The sequence below is a fragment of the Sparus aurata genome, chromosome 5, assembly GCF_900880675.1.
Source record: "Sparus aurata chromosome 5, fSpaAur1.1, whole genome shotgun sequence".
Lineage (NCBI taxonomy): Eukaryota > Metazoa > Chordata > Actinopteri > Spariformes > Sparidae > Sparus > Sparus aurata.
In genome coordinates this window covers 19,946,233-19,971,599 of record NC_044191.1, presented here as the reverse complement: position 1 = coordinate 19,971,599, position 25,367 = coordinate 19,946,233, and the positions used below count along the sequence as shown (strand labels likewise).

The 25,367-nt window shown below is 40.3% G+C and overlaps 1 protein-coding gene across 3 annotated transcripts in view; it reads left to right on the top strand.

The window, feature by feature from the left end:
- The window catches only part of adamts3 (ADAM metallopeptidase with thrombospondin type 1 motif, 3), a 139,836-nt gene that overhangs the window by 10,555 nt on the left and 103,914 nt on the right, over positions 1–25,367 (top strand). For all 3 annotated transcript variants that reach the window (XM_030418205.1, XM_030418206.1, XM_030418204.1), the window contains exon 4: positions 22,547–22,703. In XM_030418205.1, the coding sequence (XP_030274065.1) occupies positions 22,547–22,703 (157 nt within the window). The remainder of the gene's footprint in view (positions 1–22,546; positions 22,704–25,367) is intronic.

The window sequence follows — 25,367 nt, the reverse complement described above, 5'->3', positions numbered from 1 at the left end:
TTTTTGTAAGAGATGGGAGGAGATTTTTATGAAAAATGGGCTGACTTCCCTGGAGGGCCATCAGGTTGATTCACAAGCAAAAATCTGACAGCTGTTGTTTTGGGCTTTGCATGAAACGTGAGTTTATTATCTACTATATGATGTCAGACAAACAGTGCACAGTGTTTTCTCACAGACTCAGGCTAAAATCTTACAGTAATCAGACTGAAGTAAGAGCTCCTGACAATAGAAATAAAGTCCAAGTGAGAGATGACTAACATGGTAAATGACCATTTTCCTGTTTTGAAAGATTCCTTGAAACAGGCTCTTACACTTCCTGGTAAACATCTTCATATTCAATGGTGACCTCATGCTTCCTTAGTAGATGAATCATTTGGTCAATGAAAATAGCCATTGCAGTTTCCCAGAATGCTTGTTGACATCTGAGTTACTGGTTTGTCCAGCCTGAATTTTAAAGATAGTCAGTTTGCTATTAAGAATATCAGCAAGTTCAGCGTTTTCCACAGAATGGCTGTAAAAGTATAAAATGCTCAAATTGGTTGGACAGATGTACTTGGGCGCCCATGTATATGCCTGGGCCTAAGTTAAATATATGTGTGGGAAACACTGACGTTTTCACATTTGAGAAAAATTATATCGGCTAATTTTTATCATTTTGCTTAACAAAAGCACAAGCTGCTCTTTTCTGCCTTCTCCATATCAAGTTTACTGGGCAGTAAATGGCCTAAATAAACTGCATTACCATTACATGCAATAAGTGACATTTACCTTCCCACTATTGCCTGCCAGCTTTAACCTGCCGGCACTTTAAGTTCTTTGTTTGTGCGATGCAAAAAAGTAGAGACAGTATCCAAGGATGCACACATAGTCTCATAGGCTGGCAGGCCATCAGGTGTACTGGAGGAAATCCTGACAGCCAGCTCCTTTTCAACCTCTGTTGTAAGCCAGTTTATGAGTCAAGATGCTCATGGAACAATATGTTCATATCACTAGAAGTATTTTCATTCATTCAAGCAGAATTCGAAATCTTATTTGTCACTCTTTGTGTTTTATTATGCTGTGATATTTGAATATCAGATCCGCTGACAGTGAACTCACAGATTATCAAAACACCTTCACTCCCTCTAAACTGAGTAACTGCAGTGTCTCCTGTGTGAACTCCCAAATAGTCTCCAAAAATAAACACAATAAATACAATGGCAATGTCAAGCACATGTCCTCAACAAAGATAATACCGGTCTGACCTTTAAATCCCTCCTCCGAGCCGCAGGATTTGGCCATTTCCTTCGATTGGAGCAGGAGGAAGCACTTCATCACTCGGGCAGATTCAGTCCCTCTAAGACATTAATAGTTGTATCTCAAAGGAGATTCTGGCCTGACAGGGGGCCACACAGGATGTGAGAGTTTTTCTTTGTAAATACTGTTGTGGCAGGATGTCACTTTAAAGACGCCAGCAGCCATCAAAGGGTCAGTCAGTGTAAGGCTGATTTGAAAAGTCTGCTGCTGCAGCACAGCATGGTGTCATACTACACCATTTTTTTGGAAAGATCTTCAAATCTGACAAAAAACAATCAATGATACAACTAATAAGTCTGAATTTAAAAGTTGTTGCATTTTGTAGCTCAAGTCCCTGCGTTCCCTCTTATTTATTCTTTCCTCCGCTATTCTCTTCACCTTTTATTAGCATATTAAGCATTTTCTAAGCTGTCAACATCTCAAGAGGATTTATCTTGCTCTTGCAGGAAACAACACATTTTGCATATGGGATGTTATGATAATGCACTGAATTAAAGTTTCAGCACCTTTTTAAGAATGTTTTTTTTACAGTGACAACCAAAAATACTATACAGCTAAATATCCATGAATCAATTAGCCTTGTTTAAAAGAAATATGAGAAAAAAGGATTGTAAAAGTAATGTTATTTTTGTTTGTATGGAAAAAATCTGATCATAAAAGTCGTAAAAGTGAAAAAAATCCAATTATAAAACTAATGTTTTTTTTTTTTTGTTCAAATTGACACTGGCACTTCTATGAATAGTATTTTCTGAGCTGAAAACATCACTGGAAGACTTAATTTAATGCAAACTGTGAATATCAGTGCCCAGTTATGGCAATAAAACAACACATGTTGTGCTGGTTCATAATATTGGTTAATAATCAGTTAACAGTGATCTGCTCTTTAGAGTAGTCTGCTGAGTTTAGTGGAAATCTGTGCAAACAAATGGGACCATGCAATGCTCAGGGACGATAGACCAGGTAAAAACCTTTTGTTGTTTTTCTTAAAATTTTTCTCTACATGTTATTTCTGGACATGAAACATAAACTGTCAGCATTATAAAAGGATTTATTTTGATGTCAAGATCAGTGTTGTTTTACAATAGTAACCAAAAACAAACTAATGATGTTCGGGGACACACGTAAGATCTGTAAAAATAATTTGTCCGCTCCCTCTTTGAAAGACTTGGGATTATTTTGGGTAAACATATGTGAAAACCAGAAAAAGTACCATATCATTCTCGTTATCCTACATTCTGAACCTTTACTGTTTGGACTTGTGCTGGCTCTAATTGTGAACATTATCATCTGTTCTCCTCACGTTGTTTGCAGCCTAAATGCAAAGTATGCAAGACTGCATTACTGGAGATCAAACACTTGACAAACCAGTGGTTTCTGATGAAAAAGCTTCTTGTTGAGGGCCAGTGGTCTTTGATCTCAAGTGGTAGCCCTAGCCCCTCGCTAGGTGTGTGTTTTACTGTTTCTTAATTATAGCCAGGCTGCTGTCTGGAAGAATTTACTGGAGGAGGCAGGCAGGCTGCTAAATGCTTATGAGGCAGATACTTCCTCTGCTTTAGCAGCAGTGTGGGGGTGAAGTTAGGGTAATCCTTGCCGGCCTGTGTGGGAGACAGCCTTCATGTTGCATGCATGTCAGAGAAACCTTTTTTTTCTGCTAAAGGCAGATGATGTATACCAGTGCTCAGCTCTGCTTTCTGCCTCTTGATGTCTAAGTTAATCCGTCGGGGTCGGAAAAGAGGGCACATTCAAACAGGTGTAGAATGTCAGCACATTAGCACATTGATTAGTCAAGTTCACTCCAATGTTTTGTGATAAGAATTTAGATACAAAACCTGAATAATTCGTGCCAAAGTTAAGGCTTTGAATGTTAAGTCTGATTTTTGGAGAGGGAGCCTCCTGTAATCCTAAATATGGGACTGGCTACTGTGTTTCATTCCCAGTCAACTCTGTCCAGAATATTTGTGTGTGTGCTACATTTATACTTCTGGGCCTTCAGCAGCTGGACCTGAAAATAAGATAAGGAAAGGACTAAGGAAAGAGAATTTCATGTCTCGATACATATATTTATATTTATTTTATGACTTTAATCTTATTAGCAGCTATATTTTTTCATGCAATAATTACAAACATCCCCTGGTTCCAGCTCCTTGAATGTGAGGATTTGCTGATTTTCTTTTTCTTACATGATTCTAAACGTAGTGTATTTGGGTTTCTGACAGATGAACAGACCAAACGAAGAGTCTTAAAATGCTTTGGGACATTTTAACAGCCACTTTTTGGACATTTCACAGGCAAAACAACTGATGGACAAATTGAGAAACTAGTATCCAAAAGAAATGCGTTAGTTGCAACCCCTCTGCGCTTACATGTTCATGTTTATGTAACTTCTAAGAGAGTTCTAGATAGTGATGTCTAGAAAAAGTCCAGTCAAGAAAATCAAGGCTTTCAGCCTTATACAGCCTCAATTTCAGCTGTATAAAAGTCGCTCAAGTGAGCTCTACTGAGAGCAGGCTGTTTCTGTGCGGGGGCGCCGTGACATTCCGACACACCTCCATTGCGAAACACCACCCTTCCGAAACACCCCCACTCCGAAACACCGCTGTTCCGACCCTCCCCTCAAAACACAGCCGTTCCGAAATTAAACACCGCTGTTCCGAAATTGATTTTCAAGTTTACATTACTTCCTACATCAAACACTGCCTTCCGCTCACCGGCCGCATTCACACAACTCATTGCTTTTTATTGCTAATAGGCCTATGTCACTATCTTCATTTATTATATAGTAGGCTATATTTTCGCTTGCAGCAAACACATTTAAACGTTTGTCTAATCTTTTTACACGCACTATCCGTGGTGCTGGAATCCCCACTTCCAGCCGCACTCGCACAATTCTGAAATAAACTGTGGCCCGTGGGTGCGATCTGCCGGGGAATGACCCCTCTGGTCGTCCGTTTTAACATAACTTGTCTTTGTGGAAGGTTAACAATGTATGAGTGGATTGAGCACTGCTGCTCAGTTTGTCTTTGAAAAAAAAAGCAATTCAAAAAAGCATTCAATAAACATTACATGAAATTGATTGTGTATCCATCTCTTATAGCCATAGACTATCATGACCACGGGCCTACACACGCAAACTGTGCGCACGCAAAGGCGCTGTAAGGCAAGGGTGCAAAGGCTGTTACATAATTACACTGAATGTAATAATGTCCGCAAACGTAATAAACCTCAAACACCTACTAATACTACTGACCGTGCGTGCAAAATTCAACTGCTGACCCTCCGCTCCGCTGTCACACAACGGATCCCCCGTCCGCGCTCCCTCTCTCTTGCCCGAAAAATAATTTCCATGAAGAAAACATCGCCTGACATTTAAATTTAAATTCCCATTGAAAGTACAAATCTCAAGAAATCTGGATGTATTGCTCATTTGTAAACACAACACTTGTCAGTCTATAGGCAAGAATCTAAAGGTTTATTAATGCAAATTCGCTTTATTGGCATGAATGCCACAACAACAATATTGCTCCAAGCACCAAGAACCACGAAAATAATACCTAGCACAGTCAATAATAATAATAATAATAATGATGATAATAATAATAATAATAATAATAATAATAATAATAATAATAATAATAATAATAATGATAACTTTGAACATTATCACAATTAAGTTATCAATCTGCACTGTAAACAAAATGCAAACATTACAGACTTCTAACCATTTTTCTAAAAGTGTCTGTATTTTAATTGAGAATAGTTTTTATATAAATTACACAAAAGGAAAAGAAAATATGATTTGTTTTACCTATTTCAGCCATAAGCGGTCATATTGACCGCACATCATTTCGCGGGATTTCATTCATTGTCTCTCTTGTCTCTAAAACTTTGTTAGCGGTCTCCAGCTGTGCGACTGTAACACAACTTTATATGAAGAAGGACTAACACTAATAGCCTAATTGATTGTTATTTCTTACACTTACAGAACTGTTTACGACTCGAAACAATGTTATTATATATGACGTTTCTGACCAAATGTCGCGGCTTCAAATGCATCAAATTCCCACATCCAGTTACGCAGGCAGCTGTCCAGGGTGCTGAACCAGGTGACAGACAAAGGCTGCACTCTGCGTTCTGATGTTTGCTGGGCAGATCTGTCCCCCTTGCTTTCTCATCCACTCTGTTGTGGGAGATCTCCCACAGAGCAAAAGTAATACACATTTTTTCTCTCCCCGCTCGGCTCGAGAGATAAAGTAATTTTAATTCAAAATAGCCATTTGTCCAGCTGAAGCATAATGAGCTTTATGTCATTAATATGAAGTAGGCTTGTTTTGCGGTTAATCAGCCACCTGATCCGTTTGAACCCACAAAGAAAAAAAGGATAAATGCGCAGCCTCCGTTTCCTTTCTGATTGAGTCCGTTCGGAGTGGGGGGGTTTCGGAATGGAGGGGTTTCCCCAATAGACTTTTCGGAATAGCGGGGTCTTTGAAAAAAAGGGAAACCCCGCCATTACGATGAATTGAAGTCTATGTTCGGAACAGCGGGGTTTCGGAAAAGCGGGGTGTAACCTTCTGTGCCTGTACCTTTAAATGCTAATTAGCTCTGGCTGTCAACGCCTGCCTTGCCTGCTACACGCCCCTCTCAGGGAGAGGATGCTGCTTACGCTAGCGGTAGCAGGCGCTAATGTTTATAGTGGATGTAACGCTAAGGCTCGCCGAGATGCTGTCATTTAATCATACCAGTTTGACCCAGATTCAAACCCTGAAAGAGAGGCTCCTGAAGAAATACAGACTCTGCGGATGCAGCAGGAAGTTTCAGAATGGTTAGTGTTTCCGAATATGTTACCTAGTTTGTTCGGATTTGTTGTTACATTTACTACCATGTAGCTAATGGCTTACAGCTAGCGAAAGCTGTGTTTGTTTCCAACACAGTCTCTAGACTCTTGGACATTGTTCGCATCGTCTCTGTCTCCAGTCTGCACATGTTTCCAGACTTTTTACTGTGACAACCAAGCTCCATCATAATATTATTAACATTAAACTCGCTTCAAATGCCATTGCGTAGCGGACCGAAGCGTAGCTAACTAGTTAGCCAATTTCAAGCTGACTTCACCATACTCGTAGGCAACTGTAAATACTACCAAAATGTGGTGACACTTACCTGTGGCTTGGGTGCAGTTGCTGGGTCCGGTATGGTGGAACTGATCCTTTTACGAGGGTCAATGTCGAGGCAAAGCCAGCTTTGCACTAACCCTCATTACTGAAGCAGTCTGATGTGAAGTGGTTAGCACACACATACAAGCTAACACGAACCGCAGCTGGCACGTTATCGTTAAAAATTAAACACAACCACTGTCTCTTCTGTTGTTCTGTAGCTGGGACAGAATATAGGCACTTATGTTGATTTATACAACCATCAACAGAGCAATTTGCGTGTCTAGCTCTGAGCGACGACATTGCGAAACACTGCTATCTTACTGCTGTACACACCGAACTTCACCTTGGGGATGGAAGCCTCCCTCTTGGATATCTCCTATCATCGCACAGAGGAGGCCTGTCTATGAACATCTCTCCTTTCGTTACATAATGAAAGGAGCTGAATCTAAACAGCCTGCAGGAGCACCGTTTTATCAGTGGGTGGGCTGCAGAGACGATGCAAGTTGCTTTCCTCATTCTGGGAGTTTGTAGGCTCAGGGAGGACCAGTTTTTATATGTAGAGACCAGAGAAAATGTGTTTTTCATAATATGTGACCTTTAATGTTGTGATTGCAAAAATAATACTGATGCATATGGATACACATTCTCTCTAGTTTTCCTTGACTTATGCATGAAAAGAAGAATCTCTGGTGTCTTGGCTGAAATTGAAGTGTTGATTGAGTGAAACACTGCAGCCTTGTGTGCTTCGCAAACTCTTCCTAGCTTAATGAAGATTGATTACACTGATAAAGATCCCAAAAAAAAGCCTGTTATTATCTTCTGTATTTTCTGAGTAAAGATCAAAGAGCAGACATACAAGCTGGTGTAAATCTTTAAAACATGGACTGTCTTTTCAACTTTGTCACTGTTTTTGGTAATATATGGCTCAGTGAAGGAATTTGCTTCCGTTTATGGGATATAATGACAGTGTTTGATCCTAGACACAGCTGGTCTGTGCAGAGGTTTGTTGTGAAACGACGGTAGCTTTACAAGTACAGTACGTCCATCGTAAATGGTCGGAGGGATGGTTGGTCACGTAAGTCTTGTTTCTTTTTCACGTGGATGAAAAGTGAAGCATGCTGCAAAAAAAAAGCGCATAAAAGCAAACAATGAAGGAATGCTACTGACCTTGAGATGTCAGAAGTGGATGTGTACTGTATCACTCCCATCCTCCTCCTCCCCTAACATGTCTCAAAGCCCATGTCTGGCCTCTCCTCATGTGCTCACAGGGTTCCCTTGTCACAAACTTAATGGTTCACATACTGCAGATATTTTTTATTGCGGAGACATTACCCTGAAAGGCAAAGGGAGGAAGCTTCTCATGTCTGATGTATTTTTGGATTTCAGGACTGAGGACATAATCTCTGCGTCTGTTTCTTATCCAGCTATGCAGGGCAGGGGAGATGATCGAGGAGTATGAAGCTAATAATCTGATTTGAGATATGTATCTCCCTCATGCTGTCATAAATGGCATGAACCGTAATAAAGCCCCAGGCCTGAAAAACATTTCAACGTTGACTTCAAACAAACAGTCTTCAGAGGCCAACATTCATACATGTGAAGCCACCAGTGAGATTGAGTTTTGTTTTTACTCCGATGCTGAGCATGTCTGACACCAGCCATGTTGAAATCAAACAATTACAGAGTAGGAATTCATTTAAAACTTCTTCTACGGTGTGTATGGAGTTTCAGGCGCGTTACAATGCATCTTAAATACCTTATGTCGTCATCTTCTCTGGATGTTCTTGGCCATGCTAACAGTGTGGCTGTAGGGATGGCAATGATGATTTGATAATTTGGTACATAATTAAGTATCTAGTGCTACTTATTTCACATATGCAGTAGTACTCTTTAACGTGTAAAATTTGTGAAGTTAACCTTTAAATGGTTTACAGAGGGTGAATCCTGGTGACTTTGGTGATCCATCTAACTTGTGTTTCTGAGCCACCATGAGGTCGAGGTTTGAGAATTTGAGTGAATTGTCTGTTCGGATGGGTTGCCATGGAGTTTGGTTGAACTGAATCGGGATGGATTGTTATTTGATCATCTGTCTTTTCATCTAGCGCCACCATCAGGTCAAACTACTGTTGTCACACTGTCCAGTGTGAAAGCAAAAGCGAATTATGAGTTGTTTTAACATAGTGATGGAGTAACGCCATGTGCATTACACAACTGAAGTCATGCACTCAATGTAGGTACGTTCGTAACTGAAATTAATAATAATGTAGTTATTTTATCCCAAACAAGGATGTTTCCAAACCAAGAAGTGTTCTTGCCTACACCTACCCAAACTGTGAATGTACAATGAAGGTCCTGTTTGCTGTTCCAAGTACACTCCAAGTGTCATGCTGTTTTCGGAAGTCAATAGCAAACGAGCATGTGTTGGGTCTATAATATAGATTTGTAAACGGGTAAAGAGATTTTGTTACCATTGCAGGTATACCTTGTTGGTAATGTTGCAAATCAGAGATGATCAGGACTGCTTTACGGCACTATAATCTTGAGACGTCTGCCCTGAGCGGCAGCAAGATAATTCATCCCCATGGAGTCCAGACTCTGGTGATGCTGGTGGCAGATAACGCTGCTGGGACTGGTAGACTGATGAAATAATGAAGCTGATAAATCTGTGAAGACTGGGTGGTGATGGGGAGGAGATGGAGGAGGGCATGCAAGACGGCAGCATGAACAAATTAAAGGCAGGTAGAGAAATATATTAAATAAAGGAGAGCCAGATGATAGGCTAACAATTTAGGTGTGTCTCTGTGCTATGGGATAGATGTGACCTGCTGGTGAGAACAACCTCCAGAGTGTGACAGCAAGGAGATTATGAATGAGTGTGTGTGTGAGAGGATTGAACAACAGGATATTTGAGAAATAAACTACCTTCTTCAGAATGCAACAGAGTAGTCTGAACCTTTGTCCGCGCTTCATATAAAGTGTTTCTTAATTGATTCCCAAGAAATGTGCAACGCAGTTTCACTGTTTACAGATATAATTTGACCTACCTTGAAAAAACACTTATCATACATGCCCCATTGGAGTCTGTACATCTGTACATCCGTGTGTGAACAAATTAATAAATAGCTGCCAACCATCTGATGTGATGCTTTTATTAAAGAATGTTTAGTTAACCTCCTTTTTTTAAATTACTAGATTTTCTAGGCAAAAAGCAAGTTAAGTTCTGATTCTTTTGGTGAAAAACTTTCACTTTTTTTTTTTAATGCTGGGGATCAAGAAAAGCTGATAATATCCCATCCAAAATGACAGATCCTCTTTGATCTCAATGACATTATTAGAGGTACTGTAGAAAACGTAACCCGATCGCTACAATATATGTTGACAATGTATATTCACCTCGTTGAAAGGTTTTTATTTTATCTCATGACTGTGCTGTGGTGTTGTGTGGTTAGGGTTAGGAAAATATCCTGTTTGTATTCACACTTACAAATGTTGAAACGCAGTCTTGAACCGTGGTCACTGGCTTCCTAGGTTTCTCGCCTGTAACTCAACTCCATTCCCCTTCAACTTCTGATACGGAAGTCGGAACCTGGACATGTAATGTGAATGTGATATGACAGGTATTATAGACACGCCAATATGGTAGCCAATGACACACACAAACGCATCAGTGGTTTGCAGAAATGTTAACTGCTAACATCTTATCCTGGTGACTTTATCAGACTTGGTGGCTGAGAAACTATATGACCCACAACAGGAAGTGTTTGAAAGATGTAAAAGCAATGCACGCTGTATTAACTTAACTGAGAGCTGTTGCATACATGCTAATGTAATATATTGGTGTGACTATCGGCGGACTATCAACAGCTACAGCTGTATTATGTAGGGAAATGTGCAGTAAATTTAAAAAAAGTACGAAATAAAGTGAAATCCCTTCTTATTGTCATTTAATCGCTGACAGATTGTGACTTGAGTGTTCAAATAGAAATCTGTTCGATTTAGTGCCGTATATCCATGTGGTTCAGAACAGCAATCAGGTTCTTCCAATTTCAGCCGCTCACAGATCATCAGCTCTGCGTCACGTGTGAGAGGGGAAAAAGAAAAAATTAGACGAAGGGTAGCAGCTTTTATTTCATCCTGACAAACAAAGTGTAACCTAACTGGAAATGCCTTAAAGCAACAATGAAATAGGCTACTGCTTCAGCCCAACTCATTTGTTTTCCATGAGGCAGGGCAGCTGGAACAAAACCCAACTCTTATCCCGTGTTGCATAAAGGAGATCATTTAAAAAAAAAATAAAAAAATTGTGAGCAGGCCTTGGCAGACGGACCAACCAATTGACTGACAGATACAGACAGTCAGAGGCAGAGCTGACCTGAGAGCAGCACCGACTGTTGATATTAACCTTTACCTCACCAGTGGCTCTGTTAAACTTGGACACCTCTTTATGTGTGTCATGTTGAATAATCAGCTCTGCCAACCAAAAAGGCTGAGGCACTGCTGTGTCTGTGTCATGTGGGTCTCGCAGTTGTAAACACACTGCAGGCTTGATGGGTAAGGCACCAGTTAGTGTCCTTTCAGAGCAAAAGCCTGCATGATGGAGGACATTTTAGCTGAAACGCTCTCCTGATCCCCTTGCCTTGCAGGAAGCATTTACAACGCTGAGATTCATGAATAGTGACAAAATGAGCAAATAAGATATGCTAATGTTTTGCTTAGAGCTACGTGTGTTCAGTGGCCTAAACTTTTGGCCTTGGAGACATAAAAGAGCATTCTGGACATGCACAGCTCTTGACATATCTGGAGCTGCCGTGGAGGGGGGAAAAAAAGCAAAGAAAATATCCTATTTGATTAGAAAAAGAAAGTGAACCAGTTCCTCTTTGCAGTGAACTGTAGTCGGGCACAAGAGTTTTATTCACTAATAGTTCTTAATGTTCCTTGTTGACTTAGCCAAGGCTTGTTGCAGAGACTTGACCCCAGAGCTGTTTTGGTATATGGTTTGAGGTACAGGAGGGGAGGCTGTGCAAAGCCAAAGCTGTTTCTTCCAAGATCTCTCCTCAGCAGTTGAGAGTTCAGCTCAGTGTGTACTGCAGGCGTGCTTTTATTGATATTTATGTGTTGAAGCATTTTTAATCGTGACCTATATTAACTCAAGAGCAGCCCACATTTTCTGTTGTTGTTACAGACGGACATTGGGAGCCTTTCAGCAGTGAGAGGTTTTATTTTAAGTCGAGCGCGGACTCCTCACCGCCTCCTCAAAGCCGTATGTAAATGTTTGCTCTGTTTGCTCGAGCAGCACAAAAAGACTCGGCTGAAATAAATTCTGATATTGTTTCCTGAAAGTGCAGCCTGCCCTTCACTTCAACCAAAAACTCTTTAATTTGAGTTTATTATCAGCAAACGTTTTTGACTTTCTGATGTTTCATTTTATTCTAACAGAATCTGCTTGAATACATTTGAGGTTCAACTTCAAACATAAACACAGAAAAAACGCAGTGTATTGAGGACATGGATAAGATGATTTACAATGTTTATTTCCCTTAAGAAGACTTGTTAAGCAACCTCAAATATAGTTTAGACTTCTCCCCCAAGACTTTTAGTCCCTGCAAATCACAAGAAATTAACTTGTGTGTTTTTTCCCCTTAAAGTTTCTTTAAAGGCCTGGGGATGAAAATGGCAGGTAATGATGACGAAGGTTTGCTCACATTTTTGAAAGCAAACACACCTTTGAACAACACCGAGGGTGAAAGGTGGCAGTGTCCTGGCTGAATTCAGACCTTTTTTTCATCCTTGCAGTACCTCAGCTTTTTTTTTTTTTTTTTTTAAACGAAAGCACTTTCATACCGACCTCCTTAAGAAGTTTAGACTGAAAGAGACTGTTTTTGAAAAACTGGAGCCCTTCAGCTGAATCCCATATGTTTTCTTTGGCAGACGATTGCTGTCTGCTTGGCTGAGGCTGATGTTGGGGATATTAAACTGATGGAACACAGCACTCTTGATCCCTTTTTTGAGGGTTGTGTTTAGAGTCTCTGTCAGACACCTGCCATTGTCCCCCCCTGATATTGGATAACACCGACACCTGGGTGGCAAAAAAATGTGCCATCAGAAACCCCTCTGCTGTGGAAGCAAACTCGAGATGGCAGCCAGGTTTGACGTAATGTGAAAGTGTTTTTAAAGCCGGTTGTTGCACTACATTTTTGTAACACTAATTATGGGATTGTTGGCGATTAATCATCCACAAGGCATTTTATCTCACAGACATGCCCTCTCAGAGATATCATTTCCAGCTGGCAAAGGATTTTCCTGATGTTTTCTGTTTGTGAAAGAGATTCCTGGAAGATAATTTTAAAGTAGTTTGGAAGAGGGTGACGCAACGCGTGAATACTGAACATGCTGGTTTTGTTGGGATTATCACACACATGCCTTGGTCCACACATCAGTTCACCTCAAGATGATCTCGCTGATATTCAGCAGATTAAATTAAGGCTTTAATCACTGGAAAAAAAGGGTAGTTAGAGGTTATGCAGAGTATCTCCTTTTGTTCAGTGCAATAGGTCTACAACCTTGACACAACATGACCTTTATCTCTGTGGGTTCGATCACTTTGAAGGCTGCGGCTTATGATTGTTTTCATCGTCCAATTGATCCATATGTCCAGTGGTTCCCGGCCTCTTTTGCTTTGTGACCTTTTAAATCAAAGCTTTGTCTGCTGAGGCATCTCCTTTAGAGGTGACTCTGGGAGACATCTCATTGATCACAGGGTCGGTGGTTCAATCTATGGCTCCTTGTGCGCCTATTGTGTCCCTCGAGCAAAAGACGCTGAACAAAAGGAAGGTGATATGGTCCTAGAATAATATTCAGATAGTTCAGGGTATATTTGCTATAACTATATTCTTTACATAACACTGAATAATAGTTTTTTCATTTAGACGCAGTAGTTGGTGAGCTCTTCTCCTACTTATACAACTTGTGCAAGAGGTGGTGAAATACTTTTGGTTTGATGTACAGCTGATCTTTTGAAACGACACCTCTTTCACACTACCGAAATCACTCCACCGCGAATATGATGTTTTTTATTATTTTTTATCCTATTAAAAACTAAACCAGTGTGAATGATGCAATATTGCACACCTCACAATGAACCCCATCTTGCTCACTGCCAGCGGTCTGTCGACAGGTGAATGAGAGCCAAAGTGCTTCGGCTGCTCAGCTCATTTGCCATTTTAGCTGAGACGCCTTGTCACCAGTTGTATGCACTTATCTCCACAGGTTGTGTATTTATTTGAATACATTTAGCGCCCTGGAGATAAAACTTTCATGATAACCCATGAGAAAAACTCTTTGAATTGCATTTCTTTCTCTGAGGTGCTGATCATACATACATGATTTAAATACATTAAACAAGTATAAATGTGTCAAGCTGTTGAAATCTTTAGAAATAGCTTTGCCACTTTTGTCAAAAGTGTTTTCTTACTTCATATCATCTAGTATTTCAACTGAAATAATATCTTTCACGGTAGCTCCCAGTGTCAGCTTCTCTTTGTTGTTGTCTGGAACTCAACCACAGATACTTTAAACGGGCAGAGAACTGTCCTGAGTGGTTACATGAGTGATTGTATGCCCTCAGAATGTATTTAAAAATATGTTAAGCTCTAAAAACGTGCTCCTCTGGGGATTTAGGACTCATGAATGTAAGAAAAGAGGCATTGTTGCAGTTTCAACTCTACTTTTAAACCCTGCTGTTTCAAATATAAGCAGCTCTCCGTCTCACAGTTCTTCTAATATCCTGCTGGTGAGGTGGACGTTTATCACATTTTATCTGGATGGATCGTTCACTTGATTTGTCTCGTCCTGTGAGCCACTCAATAGTTCTGACTGTGAGGCGACAGTACTAATCACACTGCTCAGTTCTCTTGTTTATAGATAATTACTTTGTTATTGTAGGTGAAATAATTACTGAAGGATGTCCTTCAATTATTCATACAGCATCCATCTTTATTAAGATGTGTCTGCATGTGTGTGTAAGAGAGAAATTGACTGTGCAAAGACTCACTACAATTCTTTCACGTATTACTTCTCTTTATTGTTTTGATTTTCTTTCTCGAACAGCCACTTACACATAGATAATCAAAAATGCTGAGATAAAGATATATAATAGACTATGTCGATGCCACTCTCAACCTTTTGATTTTCACTGTTACAAAGAGCATAAACAGCCAAATTGGATAAGGCATTTCTTATCGATGGTCAATATTGTGTTCAATACTGTCTGTGTATGATCACTACAAACACAGCAATATCAGCTTGATGAATAAAAGATAGCACTTAAATACTATTTTCCCAAATGACCAAATCTGAAGATTAACTCACGGTAGCCCACAGCTGATCAGTCGCAACATTAATATTACCATCTTAATATTTTGTAGGTCCCTCTTGTACCAAAAAACCCCAGCTCTAACCCATCGGGGCATGGACTCCGCAAAACCCTCTAAGGTTTTCTGTGGTATCTGGCACCAAAACATTAGCTGCACATCCTTCAAGTTCTGTAAGCTGTGAACCAGGGCCTCCTACCTCCTACCAGCACATCCACATCTTGAACTTTTTGTCATGTTCCTCCAAGCTATTTCTGAACAACTGTGTGGCAACGTGCATTATCCTGTTGAAGGAAGCCAGTGCCTCTGAGGAATACCATTGCTGCTGACTGTAATGATGTTGAGGTAGTTAGTACGTGTCAATGCCAAGGTTTTCCAGCAGAGCATTGCAAGGAGCGTCACACTGTCTCTGCTGGCTTGCCTTCTTCCCACAGTGCAACCTGGTGTTGCCGGTTCACCAATTGTCCTTCCTTTGACCACTTTTGTTGGATGAATGCTGCAGTCACATGCTCCACTCCAAGTTTGGAAGTTGTTCATCTACTGTGTGTTCATGTCAGAATGTGGGAACAACAATGACGCCAAAAATAAGTTCTTTTGCATTTCAACATTCAACACAGCAACACATTGACAGCTGTTTACTATATTCCGACATGCGACGTCAACTCAGGAACGCGAGTTGTTGCTTCAACTTCAGAGGTGAATTTTCCCGGTCTGAAAAGGTTTTTCTGATAATTCCGACAACACATTATCGCACATTATCCTCTGCAATCCAAAAAAAAAGACCTGCTAAAAAAGACCTGTGATATTGGAATTGCTCGGAGTCTTCTAGCCATCACAACCCAGTCTCTCAGATTGTTATGATTGCCCATTTTTTCTCATTCCACTACATCAACTTCAACATTTGACTGTTCATTTGCTGTCTATATATCCAACCCCTTGACTGACACCACTGAAACAAGATTATCAAGGTTATACACTTCGCCTGTCAGTGGCTTTAATGTTCTGGCTGATTGATGCAGTCCCATGTCCTTTTGTTTAGAAAGGTTCCTGTGTATCCCTCCAAAGGCCAAGCTAATACTATTATTCAATACTTACTGTATCATGGAGGCAGTATCACTTGGAAAATCTGCTGTGGCAGCTGTGATCGGCTCCCCCCTGGATACGAGATGTAACATAATGAGGTCTGTAATGAAATGTTTTCCAAATGTTAGTTTGTATTGATAGTCACAAAACCAAAAAAAACCTATGTGCCCAAATTGAGTGCCCTCTCAGACGCCCCTATGGCAGAAAAAACATGATAAAGTGCCCTTCCAGTGCCCTTTCTGTGCCCTGGTGCCCCACACCATACAGTCGGTGCCCTTTTTATTCAACCCCGCCCCTCCAAAGTAATCATCAGGAACTCATTAAGGATCAGATAATGTTCCATACATTGCAGATAAAGGTTTTTTGCCTGAGTTTCTGTAATGCCGACTCTTTGTGCCAACACGGTAGGCTCATCGATATTAATGGGTGGGTAAATATCAATCTGTAGTGAACACAGCCTTATTAAAGGTTCCCATAAAATAAAGGAAAAGCTTTTGTAATACATTTAGAGCGGGATGAGTCAGATCAAATACCCATTTCATGTGACTTTTGAGGCAAACATTGACTTGCAAAAAGGCCAATCGGAGACTGTTCCACTGGAGAAAGTTGAGGTATTTCATGTCGACAAATTGATCTTAAAAATGTCGTATTCATCATTTATCAAGTTAATTTAAACTTGAGCAATGATCTGTTGGTTTGGTAACCACAGCATGGTTAACTATATTAGGGTGGGAAATTATTGCCAAAAAACCATTGGTGGTGAATTTTAATGATCTGGACCATTTTCATAAAGTCAGAGCCACTCAGAGGTCCGAGGCCATTTTGGCAGACCATTATCACCCTCTCCATGCAGAGTTTTGACTCCTGCAGTCAGAGAGGAGGTATTGTTTCCATCTGAGGTTTAAATCAAACAGATTTTTGAAATGATTTGTCCTTTTGGCTGGTGGGTTTTCAAAAAGGCTATAGGACTAGTTGCTAATGCACTAAACAAAAGACTGATGTACTCTTGGAGCTTTAGTCTACTACTGTTGCAAACTGAATTGCTGCGTGGAGACAATAAGGACTTTCCAATCCAGTCCAATGCTAACATGCTAAATGTTAATTCCTTTACGCAACAACATATACATCCCTCTGGCACCGCCCTCAGACCAAATACTACCTTTTTACCCCACCAGTGGTAATGATGTAAGCATTGGTGTGGGATTGGGGGGGGGGGGCTAGGTATTGTCAGATGATGTCATGTCTAGGCATCAGACAGTATGAGAATTTCAATAGCTTACTTTGGGGGACCCATTTCATACATGCCAAAGGACCATTACAGATGTTACAATTGGTCTAAATTGTATATGTTTATCTCTTGGCTATGTATGAATAAAAAAATAAACTGAAACTGAAACTGAAGAATTATAGGTCACAATTATCGCAACCAAAATAATTTCAATTTTAAGATATTATCCTATAATAATGACAGTTGGTCTTAAACTCTGAAATTGGCAAGGTACTGGGATAACTTTTTATATTTATATTTATATATTTATATTACATCCTGTTAACAAAGGAATATTTTGATTGTATCACAGATATGATACACATCTTGTGGCATGACAAAGTCATGCATTTAAGAATATTTACAGATTATCCTGACTCATGATTATCTCTATAATGGAAATTTGCTGATCATGATCCATGATAAAAATATTGTCACATCCTTAGTCATGTCATGAATACGCCATGAATGCTTCAACTGATTTTCAGCTCATCCTGGCCTGGAAGAAGATACAATTTGCAATAAGCTGAAATGTGTGTCTAAGCTTTTTTTCTCCTCAGAGTGTTTGAGAATGTTAATCATATCTCTGCTTTAAGGATACGTGGAAATTTAATTTCAGGACAGCTGTGTCTAATTGCTTGTGTCTCCATTCATTCAAATTAGTTGGAGCTCAGCACTTCCTTTGGTCGACACAGATTGCTGAAACGCCTGGCACGCTCAGACTGTTTTACATGCATATAGCACAGTGTTCTCTTTTTTTATGGTCTTACGTAAAGCAAAGCAGGGATTTAATGAGCTGTTTTTTTTGCGTTTTGTTAGACTAAAATAAAGAAAGGTTTATAGATTCTCCAAAAAAACAGTATTGACTGAATTGATCAAGAGCTTTGCGGTGCTTGCCCAGTTATTGTCCCCAAGACTTGCACAAAAAAAAGTGTCTTTTTAAAATAACAGCATCTTGTAATATAAGTGCAGACAGAGTTCCTTGTTGTCTTACACATAGAAAGACCTTTGATATCGACTAAGCAGTTCCCTGTTGTGCGCCATGCTGGGAAGCAGCTTTGATCAATATTAAGATGTGAGCTCTTATTCTCATTATGTGGACTATTGCATGACATTGGTGATTTAAAGCTAGACCATGACTCCTCACAGTTTGTGTCTGTCAAGCCTTAACAAGAAGGTGGCTTTTTCAGCTCTTCAGTTCCCAAAACTTCTCAGTATTGAACAGCAACACTGAATGGTTTCAAGAGTTTTATCCAATTATCCATCCGTCCGTTTGCCTGCACAGCCTCCGAAGCCCAAGGCGGTGCTTCGGGAATGCCAGCAGCCTAATTCATGGTGTGTGAGGGATTCATTGTATTGTGAGAGACATGCTTCAGCTTTACTGACCATAACTGATCTATTGAAGGCTTGATTCTCAAGGTTTTTGTTAACATTATTAATATCTAAGCTTATTTACATCTGAGACGCTGAATTTGATCTCCTTTCTTAATCAGCGAATGAGTGAGAGTCTTGCTGAATTAATTTCAGTTTCATTAAGCTTCCAAGTTTAGCTGATGTCAACGTGCCTGTCTCAAGGTGAATTTGTTTAGCCACCAGCTGGGAGACAACAAGGGTAGGAGACGTTTTCAGAATAAATAAAGGAAGAAAAAACTAAGATGCAGCATGTGGTCATGCGTTTAATGCCAGGATTAATTTAGGCTGCATAATCTACAGAATTTGTCTAAGAAATAATAGTGCATGTGAGGAATACAGTAATTGGCACAAGAAAAAGCAAATGGCATTACCGCCCAGCAATGTATGCTGACATACAGAATACTTCTAATCCGTGTTTGCCTGCAGGTGTAAGATAAATGCACACGATAAAGGGAGGAGGAAATCCCTGCTGTGTATATATGTAGATGCTAACAAGGAAATGCGAAAATTGTGAATTTTAAAATGTTCTGTCACATGAGCTTTTGGTTTATTTTGCCTGTTATGCATGTTTTATCGCAACTATGTGGCATATCTAAGTGTCCTCTTATCCTTTATTCTGCTGAACCTCATCCATTCATGTCCTGATAAACTGAATCTAGATTTCACTTGAATGAACACAATATCCTGCGGTAAAATGTCCCTATGATACAGATATTCTTTAAGTATGCTTTATCCTCTCTGCTGTGAGCAACACACATTTATGCATTTGTGATTCGACTGCATAGCAACGTGTGGACAGAAGAAAGCTTCACTGGTAATCTGAGGTTTTATGTGCAATAGTCAAATTCTTGTTTGCCAACTGAGGGAGCTGTGAACAAACATACTCTGAGCTAAGCTGTTTGCATGGCTCTTGTACTACCTGCAGATGTGCAGGGATTTTGAATGACTCTGGATCCGCCATTCTCGATCTCACGTGTGTGTAAGCTTCTTTCTCAAGTAAAAGATCGGCATAGATAACCTTGAAATAGAGATTAGAGATGCCCTTCATCCATGTGAATAAATATGTTGCTATCTCTTTTTGATCTTACACTCTTAATTCTCAGTCGTCTAGATGTGTAATTTCGGGGTTGAAACTTGGAGGCGGTTGCAGAAACTATTCCCGAACATTTGTCGAATGCAAAAACGTTTCAATTTTGGCTTTGCTGAATCAGGAAGAGATCTTAAAGGGAACCTGTGGATTATTCCTGGCAAATAGTAAATAATGTCTTAATAAACATATCCGTTTCCTTTTGCAATGCTAGAACATACACAAGGGAGTACGTATGATACGCATTCTTACCAACTGTAGAAGGTGGTATTGCGAATGTGTTATGCGTCTGAGGCATAAAACATGAAAAACAGGAAGTTAAATGCTGCTTCCAAATGTCCCGACGTGACCACTCTTGCAGACTCTGCGTTCTCGGGGAGATCTGCACAAAGGGCCTCAAGTTGACTTTCTGCAGACTTGGGGTGCAGACTTCACTGGTCTTCACTGACTTAATTACCCACAATTCATTGCAATTCAAACATAACATTGTAGAACTTGTTACATGAAGCATGTTGGCCACAAATAATATTTCCCAGCCACACACCCTAACCCTTTAGGTTTGTTTTCTGTCTCCTTTTTTCCCCCTCTTTTTGTGACCTTTTATGATTTCAGGTCTTTAATAAGATAACGCAAAGAGAGACCTGAGCCAATGCTGTATTGGGCTTCCAGAAGCCCTGATACACTTTTATCCCCATTACCTAACCCACAACTATAGGCTGTAGAGGTGTGCTCTTGTCTCTCAGCAGCTTGTACAGTCTTACAGCTTTGCATATTTGATGACAGTTAACGTGTCACAGTAAACAACAGAGTCCATGAGGGCTCAGTCGGGGTTTATTCTTTGCTCAAGGGCTCCCCATTGGTGGTAATGAGGGTGGTGCAAGTGCTGCCTTTTACTTTCCCTTCCCAAATTCCAGGGATTTGAACCAGCTTGCTTGCTCCCCAAAGTGTCCCCAACGCTTCTAGATCCAGTGTTTGGAAGAGAATGGTAAGATGTAAAGGGGTCATTCTTATGTTACGAAGATTTTCAGTTGACTGTACACTTATTCAAACACAATTGGGGCCTGATCACTGAAAGCGGTGCGATTAGATTAAAGAAGTACTTCCAGGTTGTGTCATAAACTCATTTTATCAAGTGTATGGCAAAGCAGAAGTTTGAGGTTTGATCATAAGTCAGGTGGTCCAGTTTCTGTGACCTCCTTCAGCAGCATAACCAGGTTGTGTTGTCCAAAGACAAACTGCATCACATCTAACTAACACAGCATACAGTAATGTTCTGATGAGACAAAGTGGCATTAAGAAGTGCTAACCTTTTTGAAAGAGGTCATTTTGGAGGCTCAATCTTTTTATTTTATTTCACTGGCTGACTGTTTATCTATGTGCAGTACACCTCAGGGCAGGAATGTCCTGCTCATGAGTTTAGGAAATTGCAGCGAGGTAACTTAGTCGCCCAGTATCACAGTTACATGTGAACTTGAATGAGAACCTAAATTGGATTCTAGCCGGTGGTGCGTGTAAACAGGAGGCGAAGGAGGGGAGAGTGTTCAGTTGATTGGGGACTATGGGAGCTGGAAATGAGTTCAGTGTGCATGTTGTTTAAAAGCACCATATGTGCACAGTCCAGCAGAGTGTTGGTAAAGAGGCCTGAGCGGTGCAGCAGTGGAGCTGGACCGACCTATGGGCTGACAGAGAGCTGAAACAAATGTCCTCTGGTGCTCTGTGAGAGCATTTCTCTCTGCTAAGGCAACCCGTTCGCTAATGGATGAATGTGATTGTTAAACATTAAGTTATCAGTGTGTTCCTCCCGTCTCATTCGATGCTGCAAATGTTATGAGCTGCATGGACGGTATTTGCATTTTACATGTCCTTGATGAGGACCTCACACATGTGGCCCTTATTAGCTTTCTGCATTACATTTTTGATAGCTCTTAAGGGCATATATTTGTGTTATTGTTGTAGGAATGTGCCTGTAGATGGTTTAGCAAGGTCACTTGCTGCTCAATAGCAGGTTATGATGCTAACAGGTGTTTTGTTGCAGCTTTCCACAGCCTTCATGCATGTGACACCTGCTTTAGCACGCCATTGGGATTGGATGAGCTGTACATTCAGTTTGTTTGTTGTGTTAACCGGACTCTGCAACTCTTTATTTCCGCCCTAAACTACGGGCATGACCAGCTCCTTATTGGAGGAAATCTGAAGGTGGCAGGTAGCAATCACAAAGCAATTTTCCCTCTAATGTGTCACTAATGATGTGGAGCTTTTTTGTGACCAGCGGATAATCGCAGACACACTATATGCTGCAGGAAAAGTCAAAACAACATGTCACAGTGTCACGCTGAGAGACTCAAATACCTTTTAATCATACATTAGTGCTCAGGCACTCTGTGTTGGCACTTCTGTCATTTCATTATCATCTATAATATGCATGTTTGTTTACAGGATTATTAGGGAGGACATTATGGTGTCATTATGTTGTTGTCTGTCTGTGTCAAGACAAACAAGATGAAATAGATTCACGTTCTCCAGAGGTTCTCCTGTAGAGATGTCTAATTAGATTTATAAGAACCTTGTTGAATACATTTACATAAATAAAAACACTATGTTTAACATGCTATCAGCTTAATGCAATGATTATCTTTAGCACCATTAGAATAGTTGTTGCACAAAAGATCACGGTTCATTTTGGCAGGACATTTAAAAGGTCTAATGCCTCTTTTTGGTGATGTCAGAGCCATAATGCTTCTCAGACATTTGAGAAGAAAAAACTGCCCAATGAAGGAACGTTAATACCAACTATTTTCATATCCAGTTAATGGTTAATCGGATTTGCCCCCTTTCTTTGTCATTTATGATTAATGGCTGAACTGTTGTTGTGTTTCAGGCCGGGATGATCCGCACTGACTCAGATGAATACTTCATCGAGCCCCTGGAGAGGGGGACCCAGGAGCTGGAAGACCAGGGCAGGGTTCACGTGGTTTACCGCAGGTCGGCTCTCCTGCAGGCCCCCTCCGACATCTCTGTGGACTACCAGCTACAAGGTAGGACCCACAGCCATGACGTTTACCGCTAATGCAACAGAAAGCAGTCCAGAGGGTTTTACTAGTACTGCTGCTACCTCTACTACAGCTCCTACCACCGCTATGACTACACTGACCCTACTTTTCATACAGCCAGTGGTCAGGTTGAAATGTAGTTTTATCTTGAAAGTGAAGTGAGGTTGGTTCTATGGTTGGTCATTAAATGTTCTATCGATAATCAATGCTTATTCATCTCAGTTAGCTGTGTCATGTGATATTTACTTTCAGCTGCTGCCAAGTTCAGACATCGAGAGCATATGTGAAAAAGAAAAACTACCAATTTCTCTGAAACTGTTCAGGAAGGAACCAAAAATCACTCTACACTTCACATCAAATAGAACCAAAATCAAAATGTATGATGGTCCTGCTGCCTTCTTCACATATATCACAAGGAATTGTTACTGCCACCAATGAGTTCATGTTTTCACTGTGTCAGTTTGTTTTTCGGTTGGTTGGTTTTCCAGCAGGATTAGAGAAAAACTGCTGAGTTATTTTCACAGAAGGCTACAGTTTGTACGTCTTGGCAGAGGTATGTGCTCTACTGAGTGCCATTCTAGTTTTTCATTCTAGGAAGTCCCTAGTGATGTGTGTACAGCCAGATAAACTTGACTGAAAGGAGTGCCACCACCCATGTGGGCTGCACACGGGACATCAACAAGTTCTCATCCTTCTTCCACACTCATGGAAAGCAAAAAAACTTGGAGCAAGCCAGACGAGTTTATGCCCAACCTTTTAATACAGCAAAGCATGTTGATATACTTGAAGTGTCAAGATCAACCGGTTAAGGTAGATGGCCGCTTGCCATGTGTCCAGGTCTGCTCCAGCGTTTCTGCCTGTTAAAAGGCAGTATTTTTCTCGCCACCAAGCCCTTGTTCATGAGGGAGATGTTGTGTCTCTGTAAAATAAATTTTATAAGAGTGTCCTGATTTAACGTTTTTGTTGTGAACTGACACCATATAAATAAAATGTACTTGACTTGGCCTGAACACAAAGGAATAGAAAACTTTTAAAGAAAAAAAAGTTTTCAAGAAGTGGCGTAGCAATGGTGCCTGGAGTTCCTGATTGATTCAGATTCAGGTTTGGGGTTGATGGCTTTGTAAGCTGAAATCACACATCATCTTTCTGCCAGAGCCAAGAAAATAGCTACATTCATGAAAAATAGAGACAAGAAAATTTGCCCTGAAATCGTCAAATCTTTGACATGAGATTGAAACAGCTACACAGAAACAACAAGTTCAACCAATTTACACCTGTGACACTAACTGCTCCTAACAATCACTTTCATATCCTCTGTGTTGACTGAAAAATGATGCGTTGCTGCTGATTGCATAGGGAAAAACAAAACAAAACAAAAAAACAACCCCCCTCCCAAACAGAAATCTGCTAACATTGGACCCCAAATACTGATCATGTTAGCTGATTTCTGTTTGGGAGAGAGGTTGTTTTTTTTATGTTTTATTTTTCAAACAGAAATCAGCTAACATGATCAGGGTTCCCTTTCAAATTGAGCCTCAACTACTACTGCAACTACTACTACTGCAGCCTCTACCACCAGGCAGTCTCAAAGTTACTAGTGAAGACAACTTCTCTTATCGCTACATTAACTGCTGTACCTGCTTCTACTACAAGCACGTGTGTACTCCTGCTACTGTTGCTATCACTATGACCAACTTCCTGCATCCGAAATTATTTCCTCTAACGCAGCTGAAGTGTAGCAGTTATTGGAAGGTTGTACTTGACCTGACACAAATGTGCAACTTAAAGGTCAACTTTTAGATTTCATTCGCATTTCATGGTCCTCATCACCTCTGCGAGTTTGTTCCATGGTTCACATGATGAAACCAAACTCATTTCAGTTTGCCATTGAAGGCTGTGAGATGCAGTTAAAGCCTCAGAAAAAGTGAGTGGCACACAAATTACTGCTTTCACTTCCACCGCTGATGCTACTATTATAATCATTAATGCTAACAGCTGTCGCTGCTTGCACTAAATACCCAGCTCGCCCTCTATTTATACCAAACAAATGTCACTATTGCTGCTGACGAAAGCGTAATGCATCACATCCAATGTGAAGGAGACCTGTGTCAGGACTTCTTCCTGTTAATCACTTTGTGTTCAGGAACAACAAACAGAACTTCCCTGAGTCTCTTTCTATGGTTTGTGTGGCTGTAAGGGGAAGTGATAATGGAAAATATATTTATATTAAGATCTTTCAATTAAAAAAATAATTATTTCATCAACTACAAGATAAATTGTTTTCCCTCTGAGTTAGAATATAAATAAACCTTCCACTGAGAGTCACAGTTAGTTGGCAAATGTCCTCTGCTGAGTCGTGGTCAGTCTGGATTCTGCTGTGGTGTAAACAGAGCAGAAATACTGGTTTTGAGCCAGACAGGCTGTATCATCATGTGCATGATGTGCATGTGTATACTGTTGTGATGCTTTTAACTTGTCAAACCATCTGCAGACGGGGTCACTGAATTTTGCTTTTCCTCTGACATTTGTACATAAAATCATCTACCATCTGGTGATATCCTCCCTGATTGCTGTTATGTCAACATTTCTTTTCTTCTGATTTCACGCCTTTGAGGACTGAAACTTGACAAGAATAAAGTCAACCCCAAA